The sequence below is a fragment of the Hyla sarda genome, chromosome 10 (assembly GCF_029499605.1).
Source record: "Hyla sarda isolate aHylSar1 chromosome 10, aHylSar1.hap1, whole genome shotgun sequence".
In the NCBI taxonomy this organism is placed as follows: domain Eukaryota; kingdom Metazoa; phylum Chordata; class Amphibia; order Anura; family Hylidae; genus Hyla; species Hyla sarda.
In genome coordinates this window covers 130,522,129-130,549,087 of record NC_079198.1, presented here as the reverse complement: position 1 = coordinate 130,549,087, position 26,959 = coordinate 130,522,129, and the positions used below count along the sequence as shown (strand labels likewise).

The 26,959-nt window shown below is 43.5% G+C and overlaps 1 protein-coding gene across 2 annotated transcripts in view; it reads left to right on the top strand.

The window, feature by feature from the left end:
- The first annotated feature begins 5,035 nt into the window (after window positions 1-5,035).
- Window positions 5,036-26,959, top strand: part of LOC130294671 (indolethylamine N-methyltransferase-like) — a 35,898-nt gene continuing 13,974 nt past the window's right edge. The window contains exon 1 of one of the 2 annotated variants that reach the window (XM_056544865.1): window positions 5,036-5,186. In XM_056544865.1, the coding sequence (XP_056400840.1) occupies window positions 5,036-5,186 (151 nt within the window). Of the gene's footprint in view, window positions 5,187-5,425; window positions 5,515-26,959 lie in introns of those variants that run through there. The other variant, XM_056544864.1, reaches the window with a different exon arrangement.

Here is a 26,959-nt window from a genome sequence, read left to right as displayed (position 1 = left end):
GTTGCCGTGTAACGCTGTGGTATGAGCTATTCACACACACACACACAGTTCCGTTCTCTCTATCTCTGAGTGCATAGACGAAATGAAGAGAGGCAAGATGGCTGCCGATTATATAGGGCTGTGACATCACAGGGGTCAATTAATGCTGATAGGCTGCATCTCACATGTGATTCAGGGTCATCCCGCCTACTTTCATTCCCGCTGCTGTTTCCCACCCTCCCATAATCCCCTGCCCCATGTGCTCACATGTGATCTGCCATTTTAGGTCTCCAATAGCCTGGAACACTGTAAAATGAAGTTTAATGAAGCGATTTGCGCGATCGAATCGCGGCAATATTCACATTCGTTGCAAATCGAATATTTCATGAAATTCGTAACGAATTCGGGTTTGTCAGCTTCATAGGTAGCACCCGCTATGCAAAATCTTTGGTTTAAATTTCTAAATTCATCTTTTAATCTTAGGGATTGTGAAGGCCTAGGGCCCACTCATGCTGCTGGCTACTCCGGGCTGTGCCATTCATTATATGGTGTCCTCACTCTTCAGCCTCATCCAAGCTGTATTATTCAGCCATTATATGGCGTCCTCATGCTGCCAACACCTCCACACTGTGCCATTCAGCCACTATATGGTATCCTCATGCTGCCAACACCTCCACGCTGTGTCATTCAGTCACTATATGGTGTCCTCATGCTGCCAACACCTCCACGCTGTGTCATTCAGCCACTATATGGTGTACTCATGCTTCAGCCTCATCCAAGCTGTGTCATTCAACCACTATATGGTCTCCTCATGCTGCCAACACCTCCATGCTGTGTCATTCAGTCATTATATGGTCTTCTCACACTGGTGCCACCACCAGGCTCTATCATTTTGCTGCTGTGCGGCAGTGATTTTAAAAGCGATGCCGGTAATCTGCATATTATTCTGAATATCAGTGTTATTTCACTACCCCAGCACACTCCATATGCGTTTTAGAACACAGCAAAGTGTTCTATACTCCTATTGAGGCTGTCTGTAGGCTAGAAATAGCAATTTTTAATATAGATTTGCCACAAAAAAATTTGGATCAAAACAAACTTTTTCGGAAAATTCGGCAAATCGGCTAAATCAAATTTTTCTAAAGTTTGCTCATCTCTAAAAATTTTCATGGAAAAGAGAAAATAAAAAATCTTATTATAACAAAAAGAGCACATATACAACTACCTATAATAACAGTGAAGAACAAACCAAAAAGTACAGATTTTTTTACTACCGAATCGGATACCTCAGATGAACCTGGTCTCAGTCATCGTCCCCATGATTCTACAAGTACAAGTCAGAAAAAACAACCTCTACACCTGTCCCTTTAGGAGAAACATCCGAAGAGGAAGGAAGAAAAAAAGAAAATCGCAATGTGTGGACTCAACCTAAAAAAAGGAAAAATGTCTCGTGGCGCCAATAACTACTTCTACAAATGTTCTAAATCTGACAGATATCAATCTACCAGAGACTTGTATACGAGTCCATGAAAGGGGACAAAATTTTGGTTTAAGTAATCCTTTTGCAGAGGATCATTTTGAGATTGATCTTTTTAAAGCCACTCAAAAGATTCTTCAAATTAGCACCCAGCAAAAATGAAAAATGCATAAAAAATGATGACACTGAGGTGAATATAAATAAAAAAAATAGGCGAAAATCCTTGTAAACTCAGCAATTTGGGTTTTCCATTAGTCAAAGAATTCGATGAGACCGATTCAAATTGTGTTACGATGTTGACCGATTTATTGTTTGATGAAATTCCTGGTGAAACACTTTCTACTATTAACGAACAGGTTATACCATTTGCTGGTGGTAATAAATCTAAATTCTGTTTTCCTATTCCCCCTGGTAGTAGCATTGACCTATTTAGTCGAGCTGTCAAGAAAGATGTGATTGCACTTTGCTATCCTAAAAATAAATGTAATCTTCCTTTAGAATAAATGGAAGCCCTAGATTGGCTAGCATCCAGGGAAGACATCATTGTCACTAGGGCGGACAAGGGCGGTGCCGTGGGGGTTTGGTCCAAGAACGACTACGACGGCGAAGCACTTAGACAGCTCAGCGAAAGTCATACTTATGAGAAATTATCTACTAATCCAACTAAAAAAATTACAGACAAACTTAGGTCTTTTCTTAGGCTCTCAGTTGAAAAACAGTTACTTACTGAAAAAATGGCCGCTAAACTGCTACCTGAAAATCCCAAGCCAGCTAAATGGTATCTCCTGCCCAAGGTCCATAAGTTGCTGACCCAGCCCCCCGGACGACCTTTCGTGGTGGGGATTGGGTCGGCGACTGAAGCCCTCTCTAGTTACCTTGAATGGCTCATTTCCCCTTTACTCCCAGGCATTCCCTCGTATGTTAGGTACACTAGTGATTTATTGGGCACCTTGGGAAATTTCTACTGGCAAGAGTCTTATACTTGGGATGCAGGTGTAAGAGCAATGACACACTTTCTATCCTATTCAGGAAAGTCAAAAGAATTTATTGATTTTGTAGCCGAAGCATTAATGTTTATATTAAGTAACAATACATTTATTTATGACAACTGTTGGTACAAACAATTACATGGTACCCCTATGGGGTCTCCCATCTCATGTACCCTGGCAAATATATACCTTGCTGTATTTGAGCTCATGTACATCCACATTCTCAGGTACCCCTTCCCGAGATATGTGGACAATGTCTTAATTGTCTGGGATGGATCGGAAAAAGAATTTACTGATTTTGTACATTATCTCAACAATAACGATATGAACATGCTTTTCACATACGAATATGGTGGTAAAACTCTTAACTTTTTAGATGTTACCTTCAATATTGATAATCTATGTTTAAAAACTACTAGTTATAGGAAAAAATAGCAAAACATTCCCTGTTACACTATAACAGTTCACACCTGGTACACATTAAAAATAATATTCCCTACTCAGAATTTATCAGATTAAAAAGAATTAACAATGATAGAACTCAATATCTCAAACAAGCAGAGGAATTAACAATGACTAAAGGAAATAAACTATCCTGAGAGATTTATTGAAGAAGCATTTGAAAAAGCTGAAAAAGAGAAAGAAAATAACTTATTGTCCCAAATAAAATTAAGAGAAGAACAGAAAATATTTATGAAAACAAAAAATGTATTTTTTCATTTAATAATAGTCCCATGAATAAGATCATAAAAATGCTATCTTGTCAAATTGGTATATGTTAGAACAGGACCTGTTAATTCAAAATACAGCAAAAATTAAACCCATAATAACATTCAGAAAAAATGAAACCATTTTGGACCATATAAAATATATTAAAATAAACAAATCTAATAGCGAACAAAATTGGCTTAATAAAAACATACCAAAAGGAAATTTTCATTGTGGACACTATTACTATTGTAAAAACAATCTTAAAAAACGATATATAAAATTAGGTGGATACACAGTAAATCACTTTATTACTTGTAAAACCAACCATATTGTTTATTGCCTATTCTGCGCCTGCGGTTGTTTTTACATAGGTAAAACAAAAAGAAATCTAAATATAAGATTCTGTGAGAATTTATACCCTTTACGCACAAAAGTAGGTTCCCCCCGTTTCATTGCTCACATGGAAACATATAATAATAACAATAATGAAATTTAATTTGCATGTTTACAACATATTCCACAAGAACCGCAAGGTGTAGACAGAAATTAAAATTGACTCCAATGCGAGGCAAAATGGATCACAAGATTAAAAGCTTTAGGGCCACTCGGCCTTAATGAAGGAAATGATTTTAGCTCATTCTTCAGCAAGATATATGTAATTTCTATTGGTTTTATATTTTCCTTTTTTGTTTCATGTATCTTTAAAATGGTGATTGGGTCACTCCTCCCCTTCCCCCTCTCTCCACATATACCTGACTAATGAATCCAATGGATCAGGAACCAGATGATGCATCTCTGACGCGAAACCGCGCTGTCGTTCTCTTGATACACTCCTGCTACCAGCTGATAGCCGCTCCCCCTCCCTGCACCCCGGGTGAATATGTTTTTCGACTATGTTCGTTAAAACTTTGGCGCAATAAAGCATGAATCTATTTCGAAAACTATGGTGAGTACAGACATATCCTTCATTTTTCTTTATGTTTTTTACTATTGCGGAATTGTCTATTCCTGCTAGTGTCTGACACCCCATAACATCACTTCACCGGGATATTATCAAGTGTTTGCTTGAACTCTTCCATATATATACGTGTTGTAGTGCCCATCCCCCATTCTTCCTTTTTGGGTTATTCACATTTATTACCTTTTTTTTTTTTCATTAGATTGCATTCACTGTTCAGTGCTGTGCTAAAGCAGAGCATTGATCAGTGTTCTCAGTGCTCTGTTGCTCCAGACTGCCATGGCTTACTGCAGCACTGGAGCACCGATCGGATTGTGAGGAGGCAGGTAAGGGCAGCCATCCTCCCAGCTGATTGAAACCGCAATATTTTGTCATGGTGGTACCGATCAGCCCACTGAGCTAGCCATTGATTGCAGCATCTAAAGGGTTAATGCCAGACATCAGCCTCACCAGATATATCTGGCATTAGCTGTGGGTCCTGGCTTTTGATAGTAACTGGGACCCACTGGGCGTAAAGTGTGCTCAGCTTCTCAGTGCACTTCATATAACGGGAGCAGGACTAGGGGGTACAGGTATGCCAAATGTCCTAAAGGAGCTACAGAATCAGGTCCAGTCATGTCACAAGAGCAAAAAAGGGGAAAAAGTCTTCAAATGGTCAATCAAGAAAATAACACGGAATATACTTTGAAATGTGTTTGTACATTAAACAATACCAGTGAGCTGTTTCTTTAAAGATCATTCAGGTTCCATGTGAATTCTTTATAACACATATTCCCATGAATGCCTGAAGGAGACAATAAGTCACAATGGTATAAGACATTCTTATTAACATACTTTGCCAGCTGATTCCTAGTAATTATATTAATACTTTGAGCACCAGTGTAGAGATAGTCGCCCTGTGTTGTGATACAAGGTTACACGATGGATTCCGGCTCCCGTAAGATCTATCATGTACATGGATTTGATTCCAGACAACACTTGGAGAATTATTTTTCAGATAAACCTGATATGGTCTTTGGAGAAGATACCTTGATATTTCCCCTTGAAAATTTTACAAAAATGTTTACAGAAGGTAAGTAGATTGATGTTTCTATATTTAAATAGTAATTTTTTACTGCATTATATATTTAACCAATAGTGACCCATCACCCTGATGTATATGAGTAAAGGATAAAACAAAGACACATTAGAAAAGGCTCTTGTAAAGCAGACATGGCAACTTCCAGACAGATCACAGAGAGGATCAGGTGCATCATTAAGAAGCAGAGACAAACAGCAGCAGGGTTACTTTAGCGGTGACAGGCCAGTTGAAGCACCATGTGGGCGCGAAACAGCCCCATCAACTGCTCATGTAAACCTGCTGCTGTTTGTCCATCCGTCCTGCACTGAATCACTTATGTGTGAGTTTTTGTTTGCTACAACAAAATTCTGCCACTAGATTCGCTGATGTGAGTGCCCTATTTACATTCTCTTTTCGTTGGTTATTGTACAGACCTTGAGCTTTAATAGTGAGCACCACTCTGCATGCCATGAGGATTACTGTCAGGATCTGAGCTTCTAGTCCGTCATGGGATTTGTTTAAGTGGGGTGATATCTACCAGTGCCGAGTGTGTTTTCTACTCTCCATTAGTGTTGCTCGCGAATATTCGCAATTCGAATATTATTCGCGAATATCGCATATTCGCGAATTCGCAAATTTCGCGAATATAGCGCTATATATTCGTAATTACGAATATTCGTTTTTTTTTTTTTTTTTTTTTTTTTCTTCACAGTACACATCACAGTGATCACCCCTCTCTGCTTCCAGCTTGTGTGGTGTAAAGAAGGCTGTAATACTACTGTGTGAGACTGGCGCGCGAAAATTCGCACATACGAAAATTAGCATATGCTAATTTTTGCATATGCGAATTTCCACATATGCTAATTTTCGCATACGCGTATTTCCGCATACGCAAAAATAAAACGAGAATATAACGAATATGCGAATATTCGCGAATATATGACGAATATTCGTCCATATATTCGCGAATATTCGCGAATTCGAATATGGCCTATACTGCTCAACACTACTCTCCATGGGGGAGATTTATCAAAACCGGTGCAAAGGAAAAGTTGCCCAGTTGCCCATAGCAACCAATCAGATCGCTTCTTTCATTTTGTAGAGGCCTTGTTAAAAATGAAAGAAGCGATCTGATTGGTTGCTATGGGCAACTGGGCAACTTTTTCTCTGCACAGGCTTTGATAAATCTCCCCAAATGCGTTTATAAAGTAGATGTAATTTTGTTTTTATAAAACATTAAAGGGCTTCAAAGTTCGCAACCATTTTCCAAATTTTCATAAACAGGAAAATCGGGATTTTCAGGGACCAGTTTTGAATTGGATATAAGGGGCCTTTATGTTAGAACTCCCCATAAATTATAAAATGACAAAATCTGCACCCTTCAAATTATTCAAAATGACATTCAGATTTTTTTTTTTACCTTTTAGGTATTTCACAGGAATAGCAATAAAGTGGATGAGAAAAGTCAAAATTATCCAACTTTCTATGTAATACAGCAGATATTAACACAAAAATGCGACTCAATATTTATTTCCCTAATTCTGTTGTTTTTAGAAATATCCCTTATGTGGCCCTAATGCGTTACTTGAGTCAATCAGACGTCTTAGACATATAGAAGCACCATGAGAATTTTGAGGCTTCTTTTTTTTATTTTTTCCAGTACTATTCTATGTTTGCAGAGTTTTTGGGATGCTTAAACATGAGAAATGACAACATGAGATGTTCTGGTGCAGTTTAAACAGATTAGCACATTACTTCTATTAAAAAAGCTTAATCCTTCCAGTACTTATTAGTTGCTGAATACTACAGAGGACATTCTTTTCTTTTTGGAACACAGAGCTGTCTGCTGACATCACGAGCACAGTGCTCTCTGCTGACATCTCTGTCCATTTTAGGAACTCTCCAGAGTAGGAGTAAATCCCCGTAGCAAACATAGTTTAAGGTGACTGTGTTTTACATTGGAGTACTGCTGGATTATACAGACTCCTTGATCGCTGGACAATATATTCAATACTGCTGCTATTCATACACATTTATTCTATAAGACTTTTTTTCGGCTATAAAGGACTATTTTAAATTCCACATTTTGACATAGTTGGCACTTTTTGATTATTATATTTTAATATTCACATTGCATGCCTGAGCAAGGGTTCTGCTCAGGCATTTATCATAATTATGTTATCATTTAATAAATGCATATGATTGTTTAAGATTATCATCTTTTGCAGGCATTTTAATTATCTATATACATTATCTCTGATGTCTAATAACTATTAATATTTTCATTACCCCCAATTTTTCTGATTATTACTCTGCACTCATTCACTCTTTTTGATATCATATAAACCTTTTATACTCACCCTTATTAGCTCATTTTTATAATTTTTCCATTCACTCACTATATATATATATATATATATATATGTGTATATTTACCCTAAATCACTATCACTATTATCCCTTGCTCTTTCCTTTTTCTTTTTTCTCTTTTCACTACTTTTTGAGGACTGGTTATATAATTATCTCTGATTATATATTTTCTCCTGTTCATTTCTGGGTCTTTTGGGGTTTTTCAGACCTACCGGTTAACCTTCGAGTAGATGGTTGATTGAGCTGCACTGCCTCTCTGTTATTTATTGCAGTTTCTAAAATGGACAGAGATGTCAGCAGAGAGCACTGTGGTCATTATATCAGCAGAGAGCTCTGTGTTCCAAAAAGAAAACAATTTTCTCTGTAGTATTCAGCAGCTAATAAGTACTGGAAGGATTAATATTTTTTAATGGAAGTGATTTACAAATCTGTTTAACTTTCTGGCACCAGTTGATTTAAAAAAAAATTTAATTTCCACCGGAATACCCCTTTAACTTTTGTGTTGATTATCCACAACAATATCTTCATTAGGGACACCTTACATGGTTTCTATTCTACCTGACATATGAGTCTAATATATTTTCTCTTTATCCCCTTTATATGGACAATAATATTGCCTGTTTGTTATATTTCCACTTCAGTCAGGGACCTGCTACTAATGATAGACATCAGCGATCACATTGATCACCTATAAGTCAATGTCATTGTATATTCTGTGTCCCATCAGAGCTGTAGTCACTTGTAAGATCTTTAGTAATGATTGGTAAAACAATAACTCCCAGCATACCTTTCCCATTTGATGTGGTAGTATTTAAATCCACAATGCTGAAGTTCTTTCGTATACTATGAAACGTGTGTAGGAAACCATCTAAACCTTCAACATGGCCACGGCTCCTTCAGACAGCTCCCTCAGTGTTATATGGGAATAATTACTTGCAGGGGAATTGGAGGAGACACCATTTTCTACCGCCCTGAGAGACACCGACCCTGGCTACACCACTGCTCATTCTAATGGGTCAAGATGGTTGCAGGAGCTCCTCTCACCTCGTTATGTGCAGCTCCGGCAATCTTCGTCTATGGTATGTCTTCTGCCAGACCATAGAGGTAGATCGCCAATTACACTCATCATCAGTGTGATGCCCATGCATAGCACTGTACAGTAATAGCAATAAAAAGATTGTTATATATAGTTTCTTGAGCGAGTGGAGTCTGTTCCACTGGGAGAAAATTATCACGGCCATTTACTTCACACAGAATTTTTTAAAATTATTATTATTAGATTAACCCCTTAAGGACCAGGCTCATTTTTTGCGCCATGATCTTTAGTTTTTATCAGTACCACTTTTGCCTAGGTTTACTTTTTATACATTTTTTTATTCATTTTTTTTTTCAATAAAATGTGGCAAAAAGCAGCAAATTTGAACTTTTTAAAATGATTTCACGTTTACGCCGTTCACCGTATGGGATGATTAACAATATATTTTAATTGTTCAGACTTTTACGCACGCGGCGATACCAAATATGTGTATTATAGATTTTTTTTAACGATTTTTGGGGGGTAAAATGGCAAAAACTGACTTTTTACCTTTTTACTGGGGGAAGGGATTTTTCAATTTTTTTTTACTTTTTTATTTTACATTTTTAAACTTTTTTTTTTTACACTTTAATAGTCCCCATAGGGGGCTATTTATAGCAATCATTTGATTGCTTATACTGTTCAGTGCTATGCATAGGACATAGCACTGCTCGATTTCAGACCAGAGCAGAAGACCCAGGGAGACAGCCGGAGCCAGGTGAGGGGACCTACGGCTGCCATGCTGGATGATCGAATCCCCACGGCAGTGCTGAGGATGATCCGTTCATCCAATTAAATCTTCCTGGGGGCGTGGCCTGGACGCGCATGGTGGAGGACGCTTGATCAGTGAGCTCCGTCTGTCTCCGGCTCTATAGCGGCACTAACCGGCTAATCCCTGCTCTCATTAGCGCTCCCAGATTTATCAGCTGTCCAAGCTCCTAGTTCGGTATGGCCCAGACGAAGAAAGGAAAGAAAAGCCCTTTGAAACTCACCCAATTCTTTTCCGCTGCGGACACGCAAGATGGCGCCGGCGGCATGCCAGCTACCAACGGCTCTCCAGCGTCCGGGGGTACTGTCTCTCTGGGAGGTACATCCTCACCAACCTCTGCCAGATCGGTAACCACAGGATCACGGCTACACCACCCTCCTGTTTCCCCAGCGGGCACAGCCTCTATGAACCCCCGGCAGTCCGCGGCATCTCCCGGGACTCCGTCTCTGAGCAAGTCCCCGACCCTCACGGAGGCGGCACTGCTGGCCGTGGCCGCGGACCTCACCTCCACTATCCAGAATGAGAACCGCTTAGCGGTCTCCAGCATCCAACAAGAACTGCACTCACTCGGGACCCGCACCTCCCATGTGGAAAATAAAATGGGTGAGCTCACCTCTGCCCATAACTCGGTGGTGGACACTGTTAAGGCTCTGGAGGATAAACTGGCTGACATGGAGGACCGCTTCCGGAGGAACAATCTCCGGATTAGGGGGTTCCAGAGGAGGTCAAAACGGAGAATCTCTTGACGTTTGTGACCGACTACTTTGCGGCTCTGCTTCCCTCTGCATCACCGCATGACTTTCTGCTGGACCGGGTACATCGCTTACCAAAGCCGAAATCTATCCCTGCCTTAGCTCCTCGAGACGTCATTATGAGGGTACACTTCTTTCACATCAAGGAGAAGATTACTCAGGCTGCTCGTACTCCTTCAAACTTGCCGGATAAATTCTCCACGCTGTCGGTCTTTGCTGACTTTTCTGTGGCCACCCTGGCACGCCGTTGAGAATTTGCTCAAGGTACCTCTAAACTGAGGGCTCATGGCATCCCATACAAATGGGGCTTCCCGGCCAAGATTGTCGCCACCTTTGAAGGATCAAAGCATGTGGCTTCCACACCTAAGGCCCTAATACAGCTCTGCCATACCTGGAATATCTCCCTGTCCCCCTTCCCGGATGGGGATGCCTCCAACCTTCCCCCACAGTAGGTCTCCAACGACTGGACTGTGGTACAGTATGGAAAAACAAAATCTACCCTGTTTTTTTTCTATCTCTAGGATGTTTTATATATGAGCTGGATAGGCACGCGTTACGATATAGATTGTTCCTTTTTTCCATATCCCCCGACAGTGACTCTCTCCAGGGGTCACTATGGTCGCACTATGTTCGCTCTGAACTATTCCCCCCCCCATCGTTGCTCTATTTGTTTGTTATTTAAATTATTGTTGTGTTTTATTTTTATGAACACCTCTTTGGCTTCCTCTTGATGTTATAATGCTGAACTTCCACCTTTGCACCAGTCTTCATAGTCCCACTGCAACATTGCCGCCGCTGTTCTCTTTCCCCCCATCATGGTCCTGCAAGTAGTCTCCTTAAATGTTCGGGGGTTAAATTTCCCTTATAAACGCTTCCTGGTCTGGGCAGAAACCAAGCGGTTGGGGGCTGACATCATTTGTTTGCAAGAAACACACTTGTCGGAATCTGATTCCACCAGGCTGCGTCATAGAGCCTTCCCACACATTTTTTTTGCACACGCTGTTCATAAAAAAGGGGGGTTGCACTGGCCATTAAGAATACAGTTGCTGTCTCTGATGTAGTGGTGGAGGAGGACGGCGGCGGGAGATACCTTATAGTGTCTTGTTCCCTTAATAATGTAGCATACACGCTCTATGCTCCAAACAGAAAGCAGCATTCATTTGTTAAACATGTCCTACATAAAGTCGCGAGCTCCAATGACTCGTCTCGCCTGCTTGTGGTGGGGGACTTTAATGCTACCCTGTGGCCCTCCATGGATTCGACCTCCTCTGTGCATTGCCCTGAACCTACTCCTATTTTTACTACAATCTCCTGTCGTGCTTTATTTGACGTGTGGAGGATACAGCACCCTAGTAGCCGAGATTTGACATTTTTTTCTCATCCCCACTCAGTGTACACTAGAATTGATTTTTTTCTAACCAGTAGGCTCCTCCTGGACTCTATCTCCGATTCTAAAATTCATACTATCTCCTGGTCGGATCACGCCCCCATCCTAGTTACTATCCAAGAAGCCTCCTCCCTTCACCGAACATCACTGTGGTGTGCTAGCCCATATGTCCTCCAGCATCCCACTTATCAACCCCGCTTGAAGGATGCCATATTGTCCTACTTTGATCTCAACACTGATTCTGTACCCACTTTATCCACCATATGGTGTGCCTTTAAAGCCACAATTAGAGGGGTGATCCTGAGCCAAAGCGCCCACCACAGGCGACAGACCAGAAACAAAAGGTTGAATATACAAGTTTGACCTGGCGCTTTGGCTTACCTCTTACTAGCATGCTAATAAACCTGGCAAGGTACTTGCCAGAAAGGTTAAGACACAAGAAAGTAAGAGTCGTGTAGCTTACCTATCTTTACCTGACGGTACTAAAGCTTTTGATCCTCAGGGTAAAGCCGCGGCCTTTGCCTCATACTATGACTCTCTGTATAACCTCGCTAACTCTGACTCTTCTACTCTACCTACTCCTGACTCTATATCTTCTTTTCTTGACTCTGTGTCTCTTCCCGTTCTTTCTTCTGAAGCTAGGGAATCTCTCTCTCTCCCCTTTACTCCCTCTGAGGTGCTTGATGCGATCAGGGCGTTGAAAGACGCTAAATCCCCGGGTCCTGATGGGCTCATTAATGAATTTTACAAATTGCATGCTCCTCTCCTTGTCCCCCACCTTACTGCACTTTTTAATAACATTGCTATGACGGGCACCATTCCTGCGGAAATGCTTGAAGCCGTTATTGTAATACTTCCCAAACCCGGTAAACCCCCCAATGAACCCCCCAGTTTTCACCCTATTTCTCTTTTAAACACTGACCTCAAATTATATTCTAAACTCTGGGCAGTTTGCATAGCGGAAGTACTCCCGTCTCTGGTGCATGGTGACCAGGTGGGTTTTGTGAAGGGCTGGCAGGCCTCCGATGGTACTAGGAGGATCCTAAATGTGCTTGCGGCTGCTAGTGTGGGTCGGACGCCTTCTCTGCTCCTTTCCTTGGATGCAGAGAAGGCGTTCGACCGCGTACATTGGGGTTACTTGAGAGGGGTATTAGCTAAATTTGGTTTCCCATCCTCATTACGATGGCATTGATGGCCCTCTACTCCTCACCCTCCGCCAGAGTATTCACGTCGGGCACGCTATCTTCCCCATTTACTATCTCCAATGGCACCCGTCAAGGGTGCCCCTTGTCCCCTGTTCTGTTTACCCTCGTAATGGAACCATTCGCTGAACGGGTTAGATGTGATCCCCTTATTGCGGGCATCCAAGTAGGAAAAGATGTCCATACTATTGGACTTTTCGCTGACGATGTCCTGATCGCATTGACACATCCTCTTCTGTCTCTGAAACCTGTCCTGGACCTCATTGCTCTTTTCGGTGCTGCTAGCCTGTATAAACGTAATATTTCTAAATCTACTATCCTCCCCTTACATTTGGAGCAGGCTGCTGTTCACGCTCTCGTGAACAGGTACCCCTTCAAGTGGGCTAACAAGGGAATCAGGTATCTTGGTGTTTTTCTGACCCCCTCTCCCTCCAATCTTGTCTCATCTAATCTGTTGTCGTTAACTACCCAACTCAACCGGGATGTCAAACAGTTTTCTCACTTCTCTCTCTCCTGGTTTGGACGTATAGCCGTAGCCAAGATGTTTCTTTTGCCTTCGATTTTATATATGTTCCATACATTGCCTATTAAGTTTCCTCTCCCCTCTATTAGACGTCTTCAATCTCAGTTACTGAAATTTATTTGCCAGGAAAATGAGCACGAGTATCAGCTAGAGTTCTATTTCTCCCTACTAGGATGGGGGGCTTGGGCTGTCTCGATTTGCTTAACTATTACAGGGCCGCACATCTAGTTAATTTGCAACAATGGTGGAGGTCTGATTCAGATGCTAGGTGGCTCCCTATGGAAGGAGCGATTGCTGATGTCCACTCCTTGCACCATTTGCTTTGGAAGGTAGCAATCACCAACTCCACTAACTCTACTTATAGCTAGAGATGTTGCGAATTGTTCGCCCGCAAACATATGGGAAGTTCAATCCGCCCCCTATACTTTAACATTGCAGTAAACTTTGACCCTGTGAGTCAGAGTCAGCAGACACATTACAGCCAATCAGCATCAGTCCCTCCCTTCCAGACCCTCCTACCTCTTGCACGGACACCATTTTAGCCTCATTCAGCATGCTGCAGGCTTAGGAAGTGGAGGGTTAGAGAAGCTACTCCTGCTGTATAGGGAAATCGATAGCTAGGTTGCTGCCAGGTGGTGTATTCAGGGTCCAGTTTACTTCTAAAGCACTAGTGTAAAATCTGCTTTAAGGACAGCACCCAAAAAAGCCCTTTTTAGGGCTGAAAGATATCAGTCCTGGTTGGGAGGGAACCGCTGGTTAAAAGGGGTACTCCAGAATCAAACTTAAGTTCCTTCAAGCAACTATCTAATACAGTATTCAAAGGGCTGAAAGATATCAGTCCGTTAGTCTTGCAACAGCTGGAGGCACCCTGGTTGGGGACCACTGCATAAAAGGGGAACTCCGCTGGTAAGTTTTTTTGCTCATTGTCACACTAGTGCAAATCACATTAGGTGTGACAGTTGTGCAAATTTAAAAAAAATACCTTTTTTGGCTGTTAAATAAAATCAGCCATCACTGTTAGTTCACGTCACAGTTGCCATTTTTCCTGCCTGCAGGGCGAATTGTGTCCCCCTAGTGCAAATCACATTAGGTGCGACAGTTGTGCAAATAAAAATAAAAAAAAAATTTGGGGCTGTTAAATAAAATCAGCCGTCACTGTTAGTTCACGTCATAGTTGCCATTTTTCCTACCTGCAGGGCAAATTGTGTCACCCTAGTGCAAATCACATTAGGTGTGACACTTGTGTAAATTTAACCAAAAAAATGACAGGCAGAGGAAGGCCACCCCGCAGGGGACGTCGTGATGCTGGGATTCCCTTTGGCCCTAGAATGGCCAGTGTTCAGAGGCCACGTACCCTGAACCCCCTGTTCTGAGTTCTGAGGACTTAGTTGACTGGCTATCACAAGACACCCAATCTACTACTAAAGCTTCCGCTTGGAACCTTGACGCACCGTCCTTCTCCTCTAGCTTAGCTTCGGGCACCTCTCATGCTACCACTTGCCCGCTTGCCGCCACCACCAACACTAGCACCACAGCAGCTTTACTTGATCCGTCAGAGGAGTTATTTACACATCAGTTTGAAGACATGAGTGATGCACAACCATTATTGCCAGAGGATGTAGTTAACAGGGATATGTCTCAGTCAGGCAGCATTACACACATGGACGTACGGTGTGATGATGATGTTGTACCCGCTGCTGCTTCCTTTCTTGAGGTGTCAGATAGCGGTGAAGGTGTTGATGATGACGATGTGTCCGTGGGTGCCACGTGGGTGCCCGCTTGAAGAGAAGAAGACGGGGAAAGTTCAGATGGGGAGACCGAGAGGAGGAGGAGATGAGTTGGAAGCAGGGGGAGGTCATCGCAAGGAGCTAGTGGCACAGTCAGACAGCATGCATCGGCACCCGGGTTCAGCCAGACAGGACGTCAATTAACGCATGCTGTTGCCACCACCAGAATGCCATCATCGCAGAGCTCAGTAGTGTGGCATTTTTTTTGTGTGTCTGCCTCTGACAACAGCGATGCCATTTGCAACCTGTGCCAGAAGAAACTGAGTCGTGGGAAGTCCAACACCCACCTAGGCACAACTGCTTTGCGAAGGCACATGATGTCACATCACAAACGCCTATGGGATCAACACGTCAGTACAAGCAGCACACAAAGTCAAAGCCGCCATCCTCCTCCTGGTCCAGCATCTTCAGCCAGGTCAACCACTGCTGCCCTCCTTGCCCCCTCTCAACCATCCGCCTCTCCGTCTCTCGCCTTGAGAAGTTCCTGCTCATCTGCCCACAGTCAGGTGTCTGTCAAGGAGATGTTTGAGCGCAAGAAGACAATGTCTCAAAGTCACCCCCTAGCCCGGCATCTGACAGCTGGCTTGTCGGGACTGCTAGCCCGCCAGCTTTTACCATACAAGCTGGTGGAGTCTGAGGCCTTTAAAAAATTTGTAGCCATTGGGACACCGCAGTGGAAGGTACCCGGACGAATTTTTTTTGCACAAAAGGCAATCCCAAACCTTTACTCCATTGTACAAAAGGAAATTATTGCATGTCTGGCACACAGTGTGGGGGCAAGGGTCCATCTGACCACTTATACCTGGTCTGCAAAGCATAGTCAGGGCAGGTATATCACCTACACTGCTCATTGGGTAAACCTGGTGATGGCTGCCAAGCATGGAATGTGTGGCTCTGCAGAGGAGTTGGTGACACCACCACGGCTTGCAGGCAGGCCTGCTGCCACCTCCTCTACTCCTCCTACTCTATCCTCTTCCATAACATCCTCGGCCGAGTCCTCTTCCACTGCTGCGTCTTGCTCCACATCACCGGCACCCCCCCCCCCCCCAGCTCCCCAGGTGCTATTCCACATCCCGGATATGGCAGTGTCACGCCATCTTGGGGTTGACTTGCCTCAAAGCGAAGAGTCACACCGCACCAGCGCTCCTGTCGGCCCTGAACGCACAGGTGGACCAGTGGCTGACTCCGCACCAACTGGAGATCGGCAAGGTGGTTTGTGACAACGGTACAAATTTGTTGGCGGCATTGAGGTGGGGCAAGTTGACACATGTGCTGTGCATGGCACATGTGTGTAATCTGATTGTACAACGCTTTGTGCTCAAGTACCCAGGCTTACAGGATGTCCTGAAGCAGTCCAGGAAGGTGGGTGGCCATTTAAGGCATTCCTACACTGCCATGGCGGCCTTGTTAGATATCCATCGGCGAAACAACATACCAGTGAGGCACTTGATTTGCGACAGCCCGACACATTGGAATTCAACACTCCTAATGTTCGACCGCCTGCTACAAACAAGAAAAAGCCATCAACGATTATTTGTATGACCGGGGTGCTAGGACATCATCTGCGGAGCTGGGAATTTTTTTGCCACGTTACTGGAGGCTCATGCGCAATGCCTGTAGGCTCATGCGTCCTTTTGAGGAGGGGACAAACCTGGTCAGTCACACCGAAGGCACCATCAGCGACATCATACAGTTTGTTTTCTTCCTGGAGCGTGCCCTGCGAAGAGTGCTGGATCAGGCAGTAGATGAGCGTGAAGAGTTGTGGTCACCATCACCACCAGAAACAGCCCTATCAGCATCGCTTGCTGGACCTGCGGCAACACTGGAGGAGGATTGTGAGGAAGAGGAGTCATAGGAGGAATGTGGCTTTGAAGAGGAGGATGAAGAACAACCCCAGCAGGCATCCCAGGGTGCTCCTTGTCACCTATCTGGTTCCCGTGGTGTTGTACGTGGCTGGGGGGAAGAAGATTATACCTTCCCTGACATCACTGAGGATGAGGAACGGGACATGAGTAGCTCGGCATCCGTCCTTGTGCAAATGGGGTATTTCATGCTGTCGTGCCTGTTGAAGGACCCTCGTATTAAAAGGATGAAGGAGAACAACCTGTACTGGGTGTCCACACTACTAGACCCCCGGTATAAACATAAAGTGCCTGACATGTTACCGCGTTACAGCAAGACGGAAAGGATTCAGCAGGTCCAAAATAAATTAAGAAGTATACTGTACACAGCGTATAAGGGTCATGTCACAGCACAACAGGGATCTAACAGGGGAAGAGGTGAAAGTAATCCTCCTCCTCCTCCCACGAACACGCCAGCAAGGACAGGAAGCTGTACAGACATGCTGTTGATGGAGGACATGCAGAGCTTTTTAAGTCCTATGCATCGCCACAGCCCTTTGGGGTCCACCATCAGAGAACGACTTGACCAACAGGTAGCAGACTACCTGACCTTAACCGCAGATATCGACACTCTGAGGAGTGATGAACCCCTTGACTACTGGGTGTGCCGGCTTGACCTGTGGCCCGAGCTTTCCCAATTTGCGCTCAAACTTCTGGCCTGTCCGCTTCAAGTGTCCTGTCAGAAAGGACCTCCAGTGCAGCAGGAGGTATTGTCACTGAGAAGAGGAGTCGCCTTGGTCAAAAAAGTCTGGATTACCTCACCTTTCTTAAGATGAATGAGGGATGGATCACGAAGGGACTGACACTGGGCGCTACATTTGACTGAACAAGGCCTGATCTGATGACCTGCCTTGGCCTAAAAATGGTCCACACGCTGCTGTATTTGAACTCTGAATGCCGGATGACTTGCGTGACTTATCCGCCACCAACTAGGGTTCAAGCCGCAATGTTTTAGGGCACTTTCTGCCTGGCAAAACAAACAGAAATTTTTCAGGCCGCTGCGGCTGCGACAATACCAAATTTTCCAGCCAGATGTACATGCCTAATTTTTCTGGCCTCTGCTGCTGTAATTGTTATGGTGCTGCAATTTTTATGGCCGCTGCTACAGAAGCGGCTGCAACAATACCAAATTTTTCAGGCATGTGTACATGCCTAATTTTTCAGGTACTCTCTGCTGACATCTCTGTCCATTTTTGCAACCGTTGATATTAGATGTATGCTAAGGGTAGCATGGTGGCTCAGAGGTTAGCACTGCTTCCTTGCAGCGCTGGGGCCTTGTGTTCAAATCCCACTATGTGCTGCCTAAAGGGAGGCTCTAACTATGTGCTGCCTAATATGGGGGAATCTATGTGCTGTCTAAAGGGGGGAATCTAACTATGTGATGCCTAAAGGGGGGCTCTATGTGCTGCCTAAAGGGGGATAAAGCACGTTATTCCAAACCATTTAGGAATAATAGGAGATTTATGCCCTTTATGGATTAAAACCAGACTCTGCATCAACTGTGTAATTTTCCATGGGAGTTTTGCCACGGATCCCACTCCGGCACGCCACAGTCCAGGTGTTAGTCCCCTTGAAAAAACTTTTAAATCACTATTGTGGCCAGAAAGAGTCCCTGTGGGTTTCAAAATTCGCCTCCCCATTGAAGTCAATGGCGGTTCGCCCGATCGCGAACTTTTGCGGACGTTCGCGGTTCGCGAACCGAAAATTTTATGTTCGCGACATCACTACTTATAGCTCGACCATCTCCGTTAGTCTAGACATATGGCTCTTTGCTCTGTCTTCTCATCTGCTCTCGGTTATATCTTTCTCTTCTATTCCACTCTCGGTCCTTTCTCTTCTTCTCCCTCACATCTCCTTCTCAGACTGGACTCGTAGGGGCATTACCTGTCTGGGGGAAATTTCTGACCAGGGTTCCCTGCTCTTGTTTTCTCTTATTAGATCCAAATTTCAGGTGTCACCACACGACTTTTACAAATATCTGCAGTTGCGGCATTCCATTACCCATCATAAGTGGCTGATGGCCTCAGATAACTTATTATATGACACATACTTTAATAAACATGCTAGTACTAGAGGAGGAGTGTCGATATCATACCGAGCCCTACAACAATTGTTGGCACCCGAGACATTTCCTTTCCATGATGCATGGAAAAGGGACCTAGGTATTTCTATTGACAGATCCCAGTGGGAAGATCTATACTCATTCCCCTTAAAGCTTACTAAATGTACTACACATATAGAGTCTTCTCGCAAATTGTTGTACAGATGGTATTACACCCCAGAACGTTTATCTCGTATATATGACTCAGCTACTTCTGTGTGTTGGAGATGCAATAGCCAAGTGGGAACTTTCCTACACATATGGTGGACCTGTACTAAAATAACTCCATTCTGGGACTCTGTTTTTACGCTCCTCTCCGGAATATTACGTTGCTCCTTGCAGGGAGACCCGGGTGTGGCTTTGCTTTCCCTCTAGGTGCGGGACTTACCTGCGGACTGCCGCACTGTTACTTTTGATGTACTCACCTCTGCTCGCACACTTATTGCGGCCTCATGGAAATCTCAGGACATCCCAGACATCCAGGCTTTAGTGGCCAAGGTCAATTTTGCTTGTTTTATTGAGAGACTAATAGCTAATCGCTCCGGCAAAGAACTCCAATTTCTTCAATGTTGGGACTATTGGCTCCATTCTACTTTCTGCGACTCTACATGATCCACACGAGAGTTCTCTACAGTTGAGTGGACTTCCTAATTCTCATTATGATTTTGATCGCTATATAGTATAGTCGTATTTGTTGGACTGGTGTTACCTTGCATTTGTTCTAACCTGACTTGTCAGGGAATTATTCTATTGTTAAATTAAGCTTGGTGTACTTTTCTTTTGTTTTCTCCTCCCTATTCACCCCCCTCTTTTCTTTTCTTTTCTTTTCTTTCCCTGCCCTTTTATTTTATTTTACTGTTGTAGAGCATTGCCATGCTCTTGTTGTTGTTCTCATATTCCAATAAACAGATTATGGATAAAAAAGAATTAAATATTCCTAGTTATGTGATAGCAGAAAAGTAATAAGCGTCTTTCAGACACACATATTTTCCCTGTAAATACAGTAATTGTGGATACCATTGATTTACTGAAACAGCTATTATATCTTCCTGGTTGTGTGCAAGCAGAAAAATAATAAGCAAATTGAAGTCTCATGTATTTGCCTGATCATGCGATGCAGAGGGTGTGCCAGTCCATCCAGTTGTCGGTGTGCAGAACAATCCGTGCTATGCAAAATTTGACTACTATCAGCCAGGCCTGGGCCACCTGGGGGCAAAATTTGAATCAAATCAATTTTTAAAACCTCATCCTGCTGTAGGCTGGATACTACCAGTGTCACTCTTCTGCCATCACCCTTATAGATGCTCCCTCCAGCCAGGCCTCCACACAAACATGGGAAGAACATTTAACCCCTTAAGGACTTAGCCTTTTTTTCACCTTAAGGACTCGGCCATTTTTTGCAATTCTGACCACTGTCACTTTAAACATTAATAACTCTGGGATGCTTTTAGTTATCATTCTGATTCCGAGATTTTTTTTTCGTGACATATTCTACTTTAACATAGTGGTACATTTTTTTGGTAACTTGCATCCTTTCTTGGTGAAAAATCCCAAAATTTTATGAAAAAATTGAACATTTTGCATTTTTCTAACTTTGAAGTTCTCTGCTTGTAAGGAAAATGGATATTCAAAATAAATGTTTTTTTGGTTCACATATACAATATGTCTACTTTATGTTTGCATCATAAAATGTACGTGTTTTTACTTTTGGAAGACACCAGAGGGCTTCAAAGTTCAGCAGCAATTTTCACATTTTTCACAAAATGTTCAAACTCACTATTTTTCAGTGACCAGTTCAGTTTTGAAGTGGATTTGAAGGGTCTTCATATTAGAAATACCCCACAAATGACCCCATTATAAAAACTGCACCCCCAAAGTATTCAAAATGACATTCAGTCAGCATTTTAACCCTTTAGGTGTTTCACAGGAATAGCAGCAAAGTGAAGGAGAAAATTCACAATCTTCATTTTTTACACTCACATGTTCTTGTAGACCCAATTTTTGAATTTTTGCAAGGGGTAAAAAGGAGAAAATTTTTACTTGTATTAGAAACCCAATTTTTCTCGAGTAAGGACATATCTCATATGTCCATGTAAAGTGTTCGGCGGGCGCAGTAGAGGGCTCAGAAGGGAAGGAGCAATAAATGGTTTTTGGGGGGCATGTCACCTTTAGACCCCTCGGGGAACATAACAAGGGGAAAACTGATCCTTAATACCCCACAGGTGATTCACGACTTTTGCATATGTAAAAAAATATATATATATTTTTTCCTAAAATGCTTGGTTTCCCAAATATTTTACATTTTTAAAAAGGGTAATAGCAGAAAATATCCCCCCCCCCAAAAATTTGAAGCCCAATGTCTCCCGATTCAGAAAACACCCCATATGGGGGTGAAAAGTGCTCTGCTGGCGCACTACAGGTCTCAGAAGAGAAGGAGTCACATTTGGCTTTTTGAAAGCAAATTTTGCTCTGGGGGCATGCCGCATTCAGGAAGCCCCTATGGTGCCAGAACAGCAAAAAAAAAACACATGGCATACTATTTTGGAAACTAGACCCCTCGGGGAACGTAACAAGGGGTAAAGTGAACCTTAATATCCCACAGGTGTTTCACGACTTTTGCATATGTAAAAAATTTGTTTTACTAAAATGCTTGTTTTCCCCAAAATTTTACATTTTTAAAAAGGGTAATAGCAGAAAATACCCCCAAAATTTGAAGCCCAATTTCTTCCGATTCAGAAAACACCCCATATGGGGGTGAAAAGTGCTCTGCTGGCGCACTACAGGTCTCAGAAGAGAAGGAGTCACATTTGGCTTTTTGAAAGCAAATTTTGCTCTGGGGGCATGCCGCATTTAGGAAGCCCCTATGGTGCCAGAACAGCAAAAAAAAAAACACATGGCATACTATTTTGGAAACTAGACCCCTCGGGGAACGTAACAAGGGGTTAAGTGAACCTTTATACCCCACAGGTGTTTCACGACTTTTGCATATGTAAAAAAAAAATAATAATTTTACCTAAAATGCTTGTTTTCCCAAAAATTTAACATTTTTAAAAAGGGTAAAAGCAGAAAATACCCCCCAAAATTTGAAACACAATTTCTCCCGAGTACGGCGATACCCCATATGTGACCCTAAACTGTTGCCTTGAAATACGACAGGGCTCCAAAGTGAGAGCACCATGTGCATTTGAGGCCTAAATTAGGAACTTGCATAGGGGTGGACATAGGAGTATTCTACGCCAGTGATTCCCAAACAGGGTGTCTCCAGCTGTTGTAAAACTCCCAGCATGCCTGGACAGTCAGTGGCTGTCTGGTAATACTGGGAGTAGTTGTTTTGCAACAGCTGGAGGCTCAGTTTTGGAAAGAGTGGCATACCAGACGTTTTTCATTTTTATTGGGGAGGGGGGCTGTGTAGTGGTATGTGTATATGTAGCGTTCTTTACTTTTTATTTTATTGTGTGTTAGTGTAGTGTAGTGTAGTGTTTTTAGGGTACAGTCGCACGGGCGGGGGTTCACAGTAGTTTCTCGCTGGCAGTTTGAGCTGCGGCAGAAAATTTGCCGCAGCTCAAACTTGCAGCCGGATACTTACTTTAAACCTCCGCCCATGTGAGTGTACCCTGTACATTCACATTGGGGGTGGGGGAACATCTGTTGCAAAACTACAACTCCCAGCATGCGCTGACAGACTGTACATGCTGAGAGTTTTAGTTTTGCAACAGCTGTAGGCACACTGGTTATGTATCACTGAGTTTGTGACCTAACTCAGTGTTTCACAACCAGTGTGCCTCCAGCTGTTGCAAAACTATAAGTCCCAGCATGCCTATAAGGGAATGCTGGGAGTTGTGGTGGTCTGCCTCCTACTGTTGCATAACTACAGCTCCCAGCATGCCCTTTTTGCATGCTGGGAGCTGTTGTTAAGCAACAGCAGGAAGCTCTCACTCACCTCCTCCTACTGCTGCAAGCCGCCGCTTCTGGTCAGTCCCCCGCTGCCGCCGCCGCCGCTCCTGGGGCTTCGATCCCAACAGGGATGCCGGGGATCGGGGTCCCCAGCTGCCGGGGTCCACTTCCCGCACCCGCTCACGTCCTCCGGAAGAGGGGCGGAGCTGGTTGCGGGAGTGACACCCGCAGCAGGTGCCCTGATTGGTCGGTCTGTAAACTGGCCGACGAATCAGGGCGATCGTGAGGTGGCACCAGTGCCACCTCACCCCTGCTGGCTATGGTTGTTCGGGGCCGTCAGAGACGGCCCCGATCAGCCAGTAATTCCTGGTCACCGGGTCACTGGAGACCTGATTGACCCAGAATCCGCCGCAGATTGCTGGGCTGAATTGTCCAGCGATCTGCGGCCATCGCTGCCGACTGGGTGATATGCCACGATGCCTGCTGAACAATTTCAGCAAGCATCTGGCTCCGGTCCCCAACCGGCTAGCGGTGGGGACCGGATTTCCCACGGGCGTATCCATACGCCCTCAGTCCTTAAGGACTCGGGATGCAGGGCGTATGCATACGCCCTGCGTCCTTAACAGGTTAAACTCAATGCATATGCTTCCAGTCCCTCTAGTCCAGCCTCACCTTTGCTGCTACCTCCAGTCAGGCCTGAGCCACCTGGCCAAATAAAAAAAAAACACATTTCTCAACTTCCAGTTGTCCACTGACTGCTACCAGTCCTTCTGGCCCCCCAAAACCCTTGCTGCTGCTACATCCAGCCAGGCCTGGGCCGTCTGGCCAAATTAAAGAAAAAAAATGTCAACCTCCGCCTGCCCACTACTACCAGTCCCTGTAGTTTGTAATCAACCTATCTGCTGCTGCTACCTCCAGCAAGCCCTGGGCCACCTGGCCAATTATATTAAAAAAACGAATTAGTCAACCTCCTGCTGCCCACTGGCTACTACAACTCTTACTAGTCCAACTCCTCCTGCTGTACTCTATATACTAGTAATCCCTCTAGTCCGCCATCACCCTTGCTGTTGGTAGTTCCAATCAGGCCTACACATACACAACCCATGATCCCCCAAAAAAGGGATCAATCTATTGACAAATTTTTACTAAAAAACTGTTGCTACTCCCATAAGGGGAACATTTTTTGAGCCCTTGACAAAATTCTTGCCATCTTCTTCGCTTGGCAGACAAAAAAGTTGTTGCTACTCCTAAAAAGGGGAAATTTTTGGAACCCTTGACAAAATCCCTTCCATCTTCTTCGCTTGGTAGACAAAAAAGTTGTTGCTACTCCCAAAAAAGAAGGAAATCCATGCCATCTTCTACGCTTTGAAACTTCTTCTACCTACAGTGCCAAAATTGTCTACTTCTACATTGTCTAACTTGCTAAATTCCAACACATTGAAACTCAACATTACACATGTTGGACAGTCTGTACCACCAGCGCAACAAGGTGATAGACTTCCTAATGCAGCAGACTGAGAATTTTTCCAGCCAGTTTGACTTTCAGCTGAGGGATTGACAGCTAATCAGGGACATCTATTACATGCTCAGGAATTAGTGATGCAATGCCGCTGATATTCCTTTTATAACAAACGCTGTGATGATTGAAGAAGGAGGGATCAAGGAAAGTTCCCATTTGGCTACCAGCAGTACGGATGTTCTCCTTGAGGAAGAGGACTTGGATGAGGAGGTAGAAAATGTGGGACCTGAGGAGGAGGAGGATTTGGCGATGGACTCTCAGGAAGGGATAGGGGACAAGAACCCTTAGCATGTGAGTATTTGCATATTCCTTCTTTTCCCTTGTGGGCCAATTAGAATGATGCAGATACACTTGACAGAGGTTTTCAACAACATCCCTAGCAACCAATAGTAAAGTGGCCCACCCCCTCACTGTTTTCTTCCTCAAATATGTGAATATGCGAATATTCACATATGCGAATATAACGTATACGCGAAAATCACGAATATAGGACAAATATTCTTCTATATATTTGTGATATATCGCAAATTTGAATATGGCCAATGGCGCTCATCACTGCTACTGGAAGCAACATGTTTAGACCCTCTGTATAAAGGCAACATGAGGGAATCTTTCTTGTCTTCTGAGGAGGCAGCTAAATTGGATTTCTATAATGAGAAGCTACGTAGCCAGTTTGCCACGACTTTACAGCTCCAAACTCCTCCAGAACGGAGTTCCAGTCTCCGCTCTCCGCTGAGTCAACGATCCACTCCCTCAACATGCATTACCCCAGCAAGAGGAAGGAGCAGTAGCAGCACAGCAGGACCTGCAGCATCGTCACACTGGAGTACATCATGATGAAGTTTCTGCACTGGTATTACCCCTGACATCAATCATCACAGGGATGTGAACCACCATCTGAACAACCAAGTTGAGGCCTACCTCAGCAGTGCCCTTTCTCTAACAGACACCATGAGCCCAGACCCCATGGACTTCTAGGTCACCAGATAAGACCATTGGTCAGAACTTGCCCAGCTTGCCGCAGTGTTCTTTCTTGCCCACCCTCTAGTGTAGCTTCAGAGAGAGTGTTCACCGCAGGAGGTGGCATCGACCCTCCAATTTGAAAAAACTGACGTTTACTAACACTAATCAGGCATTGATCAGTCATCCAGCTCACCTCCACCAAATGGACTTGCACGGATCCTGCACACTGCCGGGTGCAAACGTAATTCACAGAAGAAGAGTTGATCCAGTAATGTGTCAAACAAATCCAGCTTTATTGAAGGTTCATGTAAAAACAGGTACAGCAACCATAGTATATATAAATATGTTTGTATATACATGGACTTGGCACTCGGAACAAAAGAGCATGTAAGCTAGTATGTTTACATACATAAATTAACATCATGAATCAAAACCGAGTGCAATGTATAAGATAGAATCTGCATGGTGTGAATGGGACTCAATAATGAAATAACAGTTTACGTCTCAGATTAAGACCTTGAGGCGAACATGTACCTAAAGTGAATTGCCAAAAGGCCTCCCGTTCTAACAGGTGCCTGCGTAGACATCCTTTCAGAGGTCCCACTGACACTTGCTCAATACCGTACATATAGAAGCATGAAGAGCTATTGTTATGCACATTCTTGAAATACGTGGAAGCAGCTGATTTATTTCTCATTGTATCATTCGTTATGTCATTGAGATGTTCCAATGATCTAGTTTATAACTTATGTGTGGTACAACCTACATATTGTAACTGGCATTGGGTACACTCAATGACATATACAAGGTTAGAATAATTACAGTTTAAATATTGTTTAATGTTAAACCATTTGTTGTTTTCTGCATTTGCTAAAGTATTGCACGCTTTTACATGCTTGCACGTGCGGCAAATTTTGCTGCCACATTTGTAAAACCCTTTCTGATTCAACCAGCATTTGTCATTTTTCTGTTTAGAGAGTAATAAGTTAGGTGACAGCATGTCTCTCAATGTTTTTGCTTTTTGTGGACAATGTGTGAGAGGATGTGATCCTGTCTCAGAAAATGAAGATGTCTATTGATGATATGCTTAACATGGGTAAATTGTGGTGAATATGTAATGGCCACTACCGGTTTATTTGTGAAAGAATTTTGCGTGACCCGTTTGCTAGGTGTAATGAGTTTGCTATGTTTTTTATTATTTACAACTTTAGCTGCCCGGGCTACAATATGGGAAGAATAACCTCTGTTTGAGAGTCTACAAGAAGCTTCATGTGCTTGAGACTCGTAAACAGATTGTTCACAACAATTCCTCCTCGTTCTGGTGAGCTCTACCACAGGAATCGATCTGGTGGTTTGTGGCGGATGATTACTGTCCTGACGCAAAAATAGTATTGCCTGCCATGGGCTTGCAGTATGTGGCCACTGAAATGACATGGTTGACTATGCCTTTTAATTCCAAATCTAAGAAAGCTACAACAGAGGGATTGGTGTGATGTGTAAATCTGAGGTTGAACTGATTATTGCTAATGTGGTTCACATTCA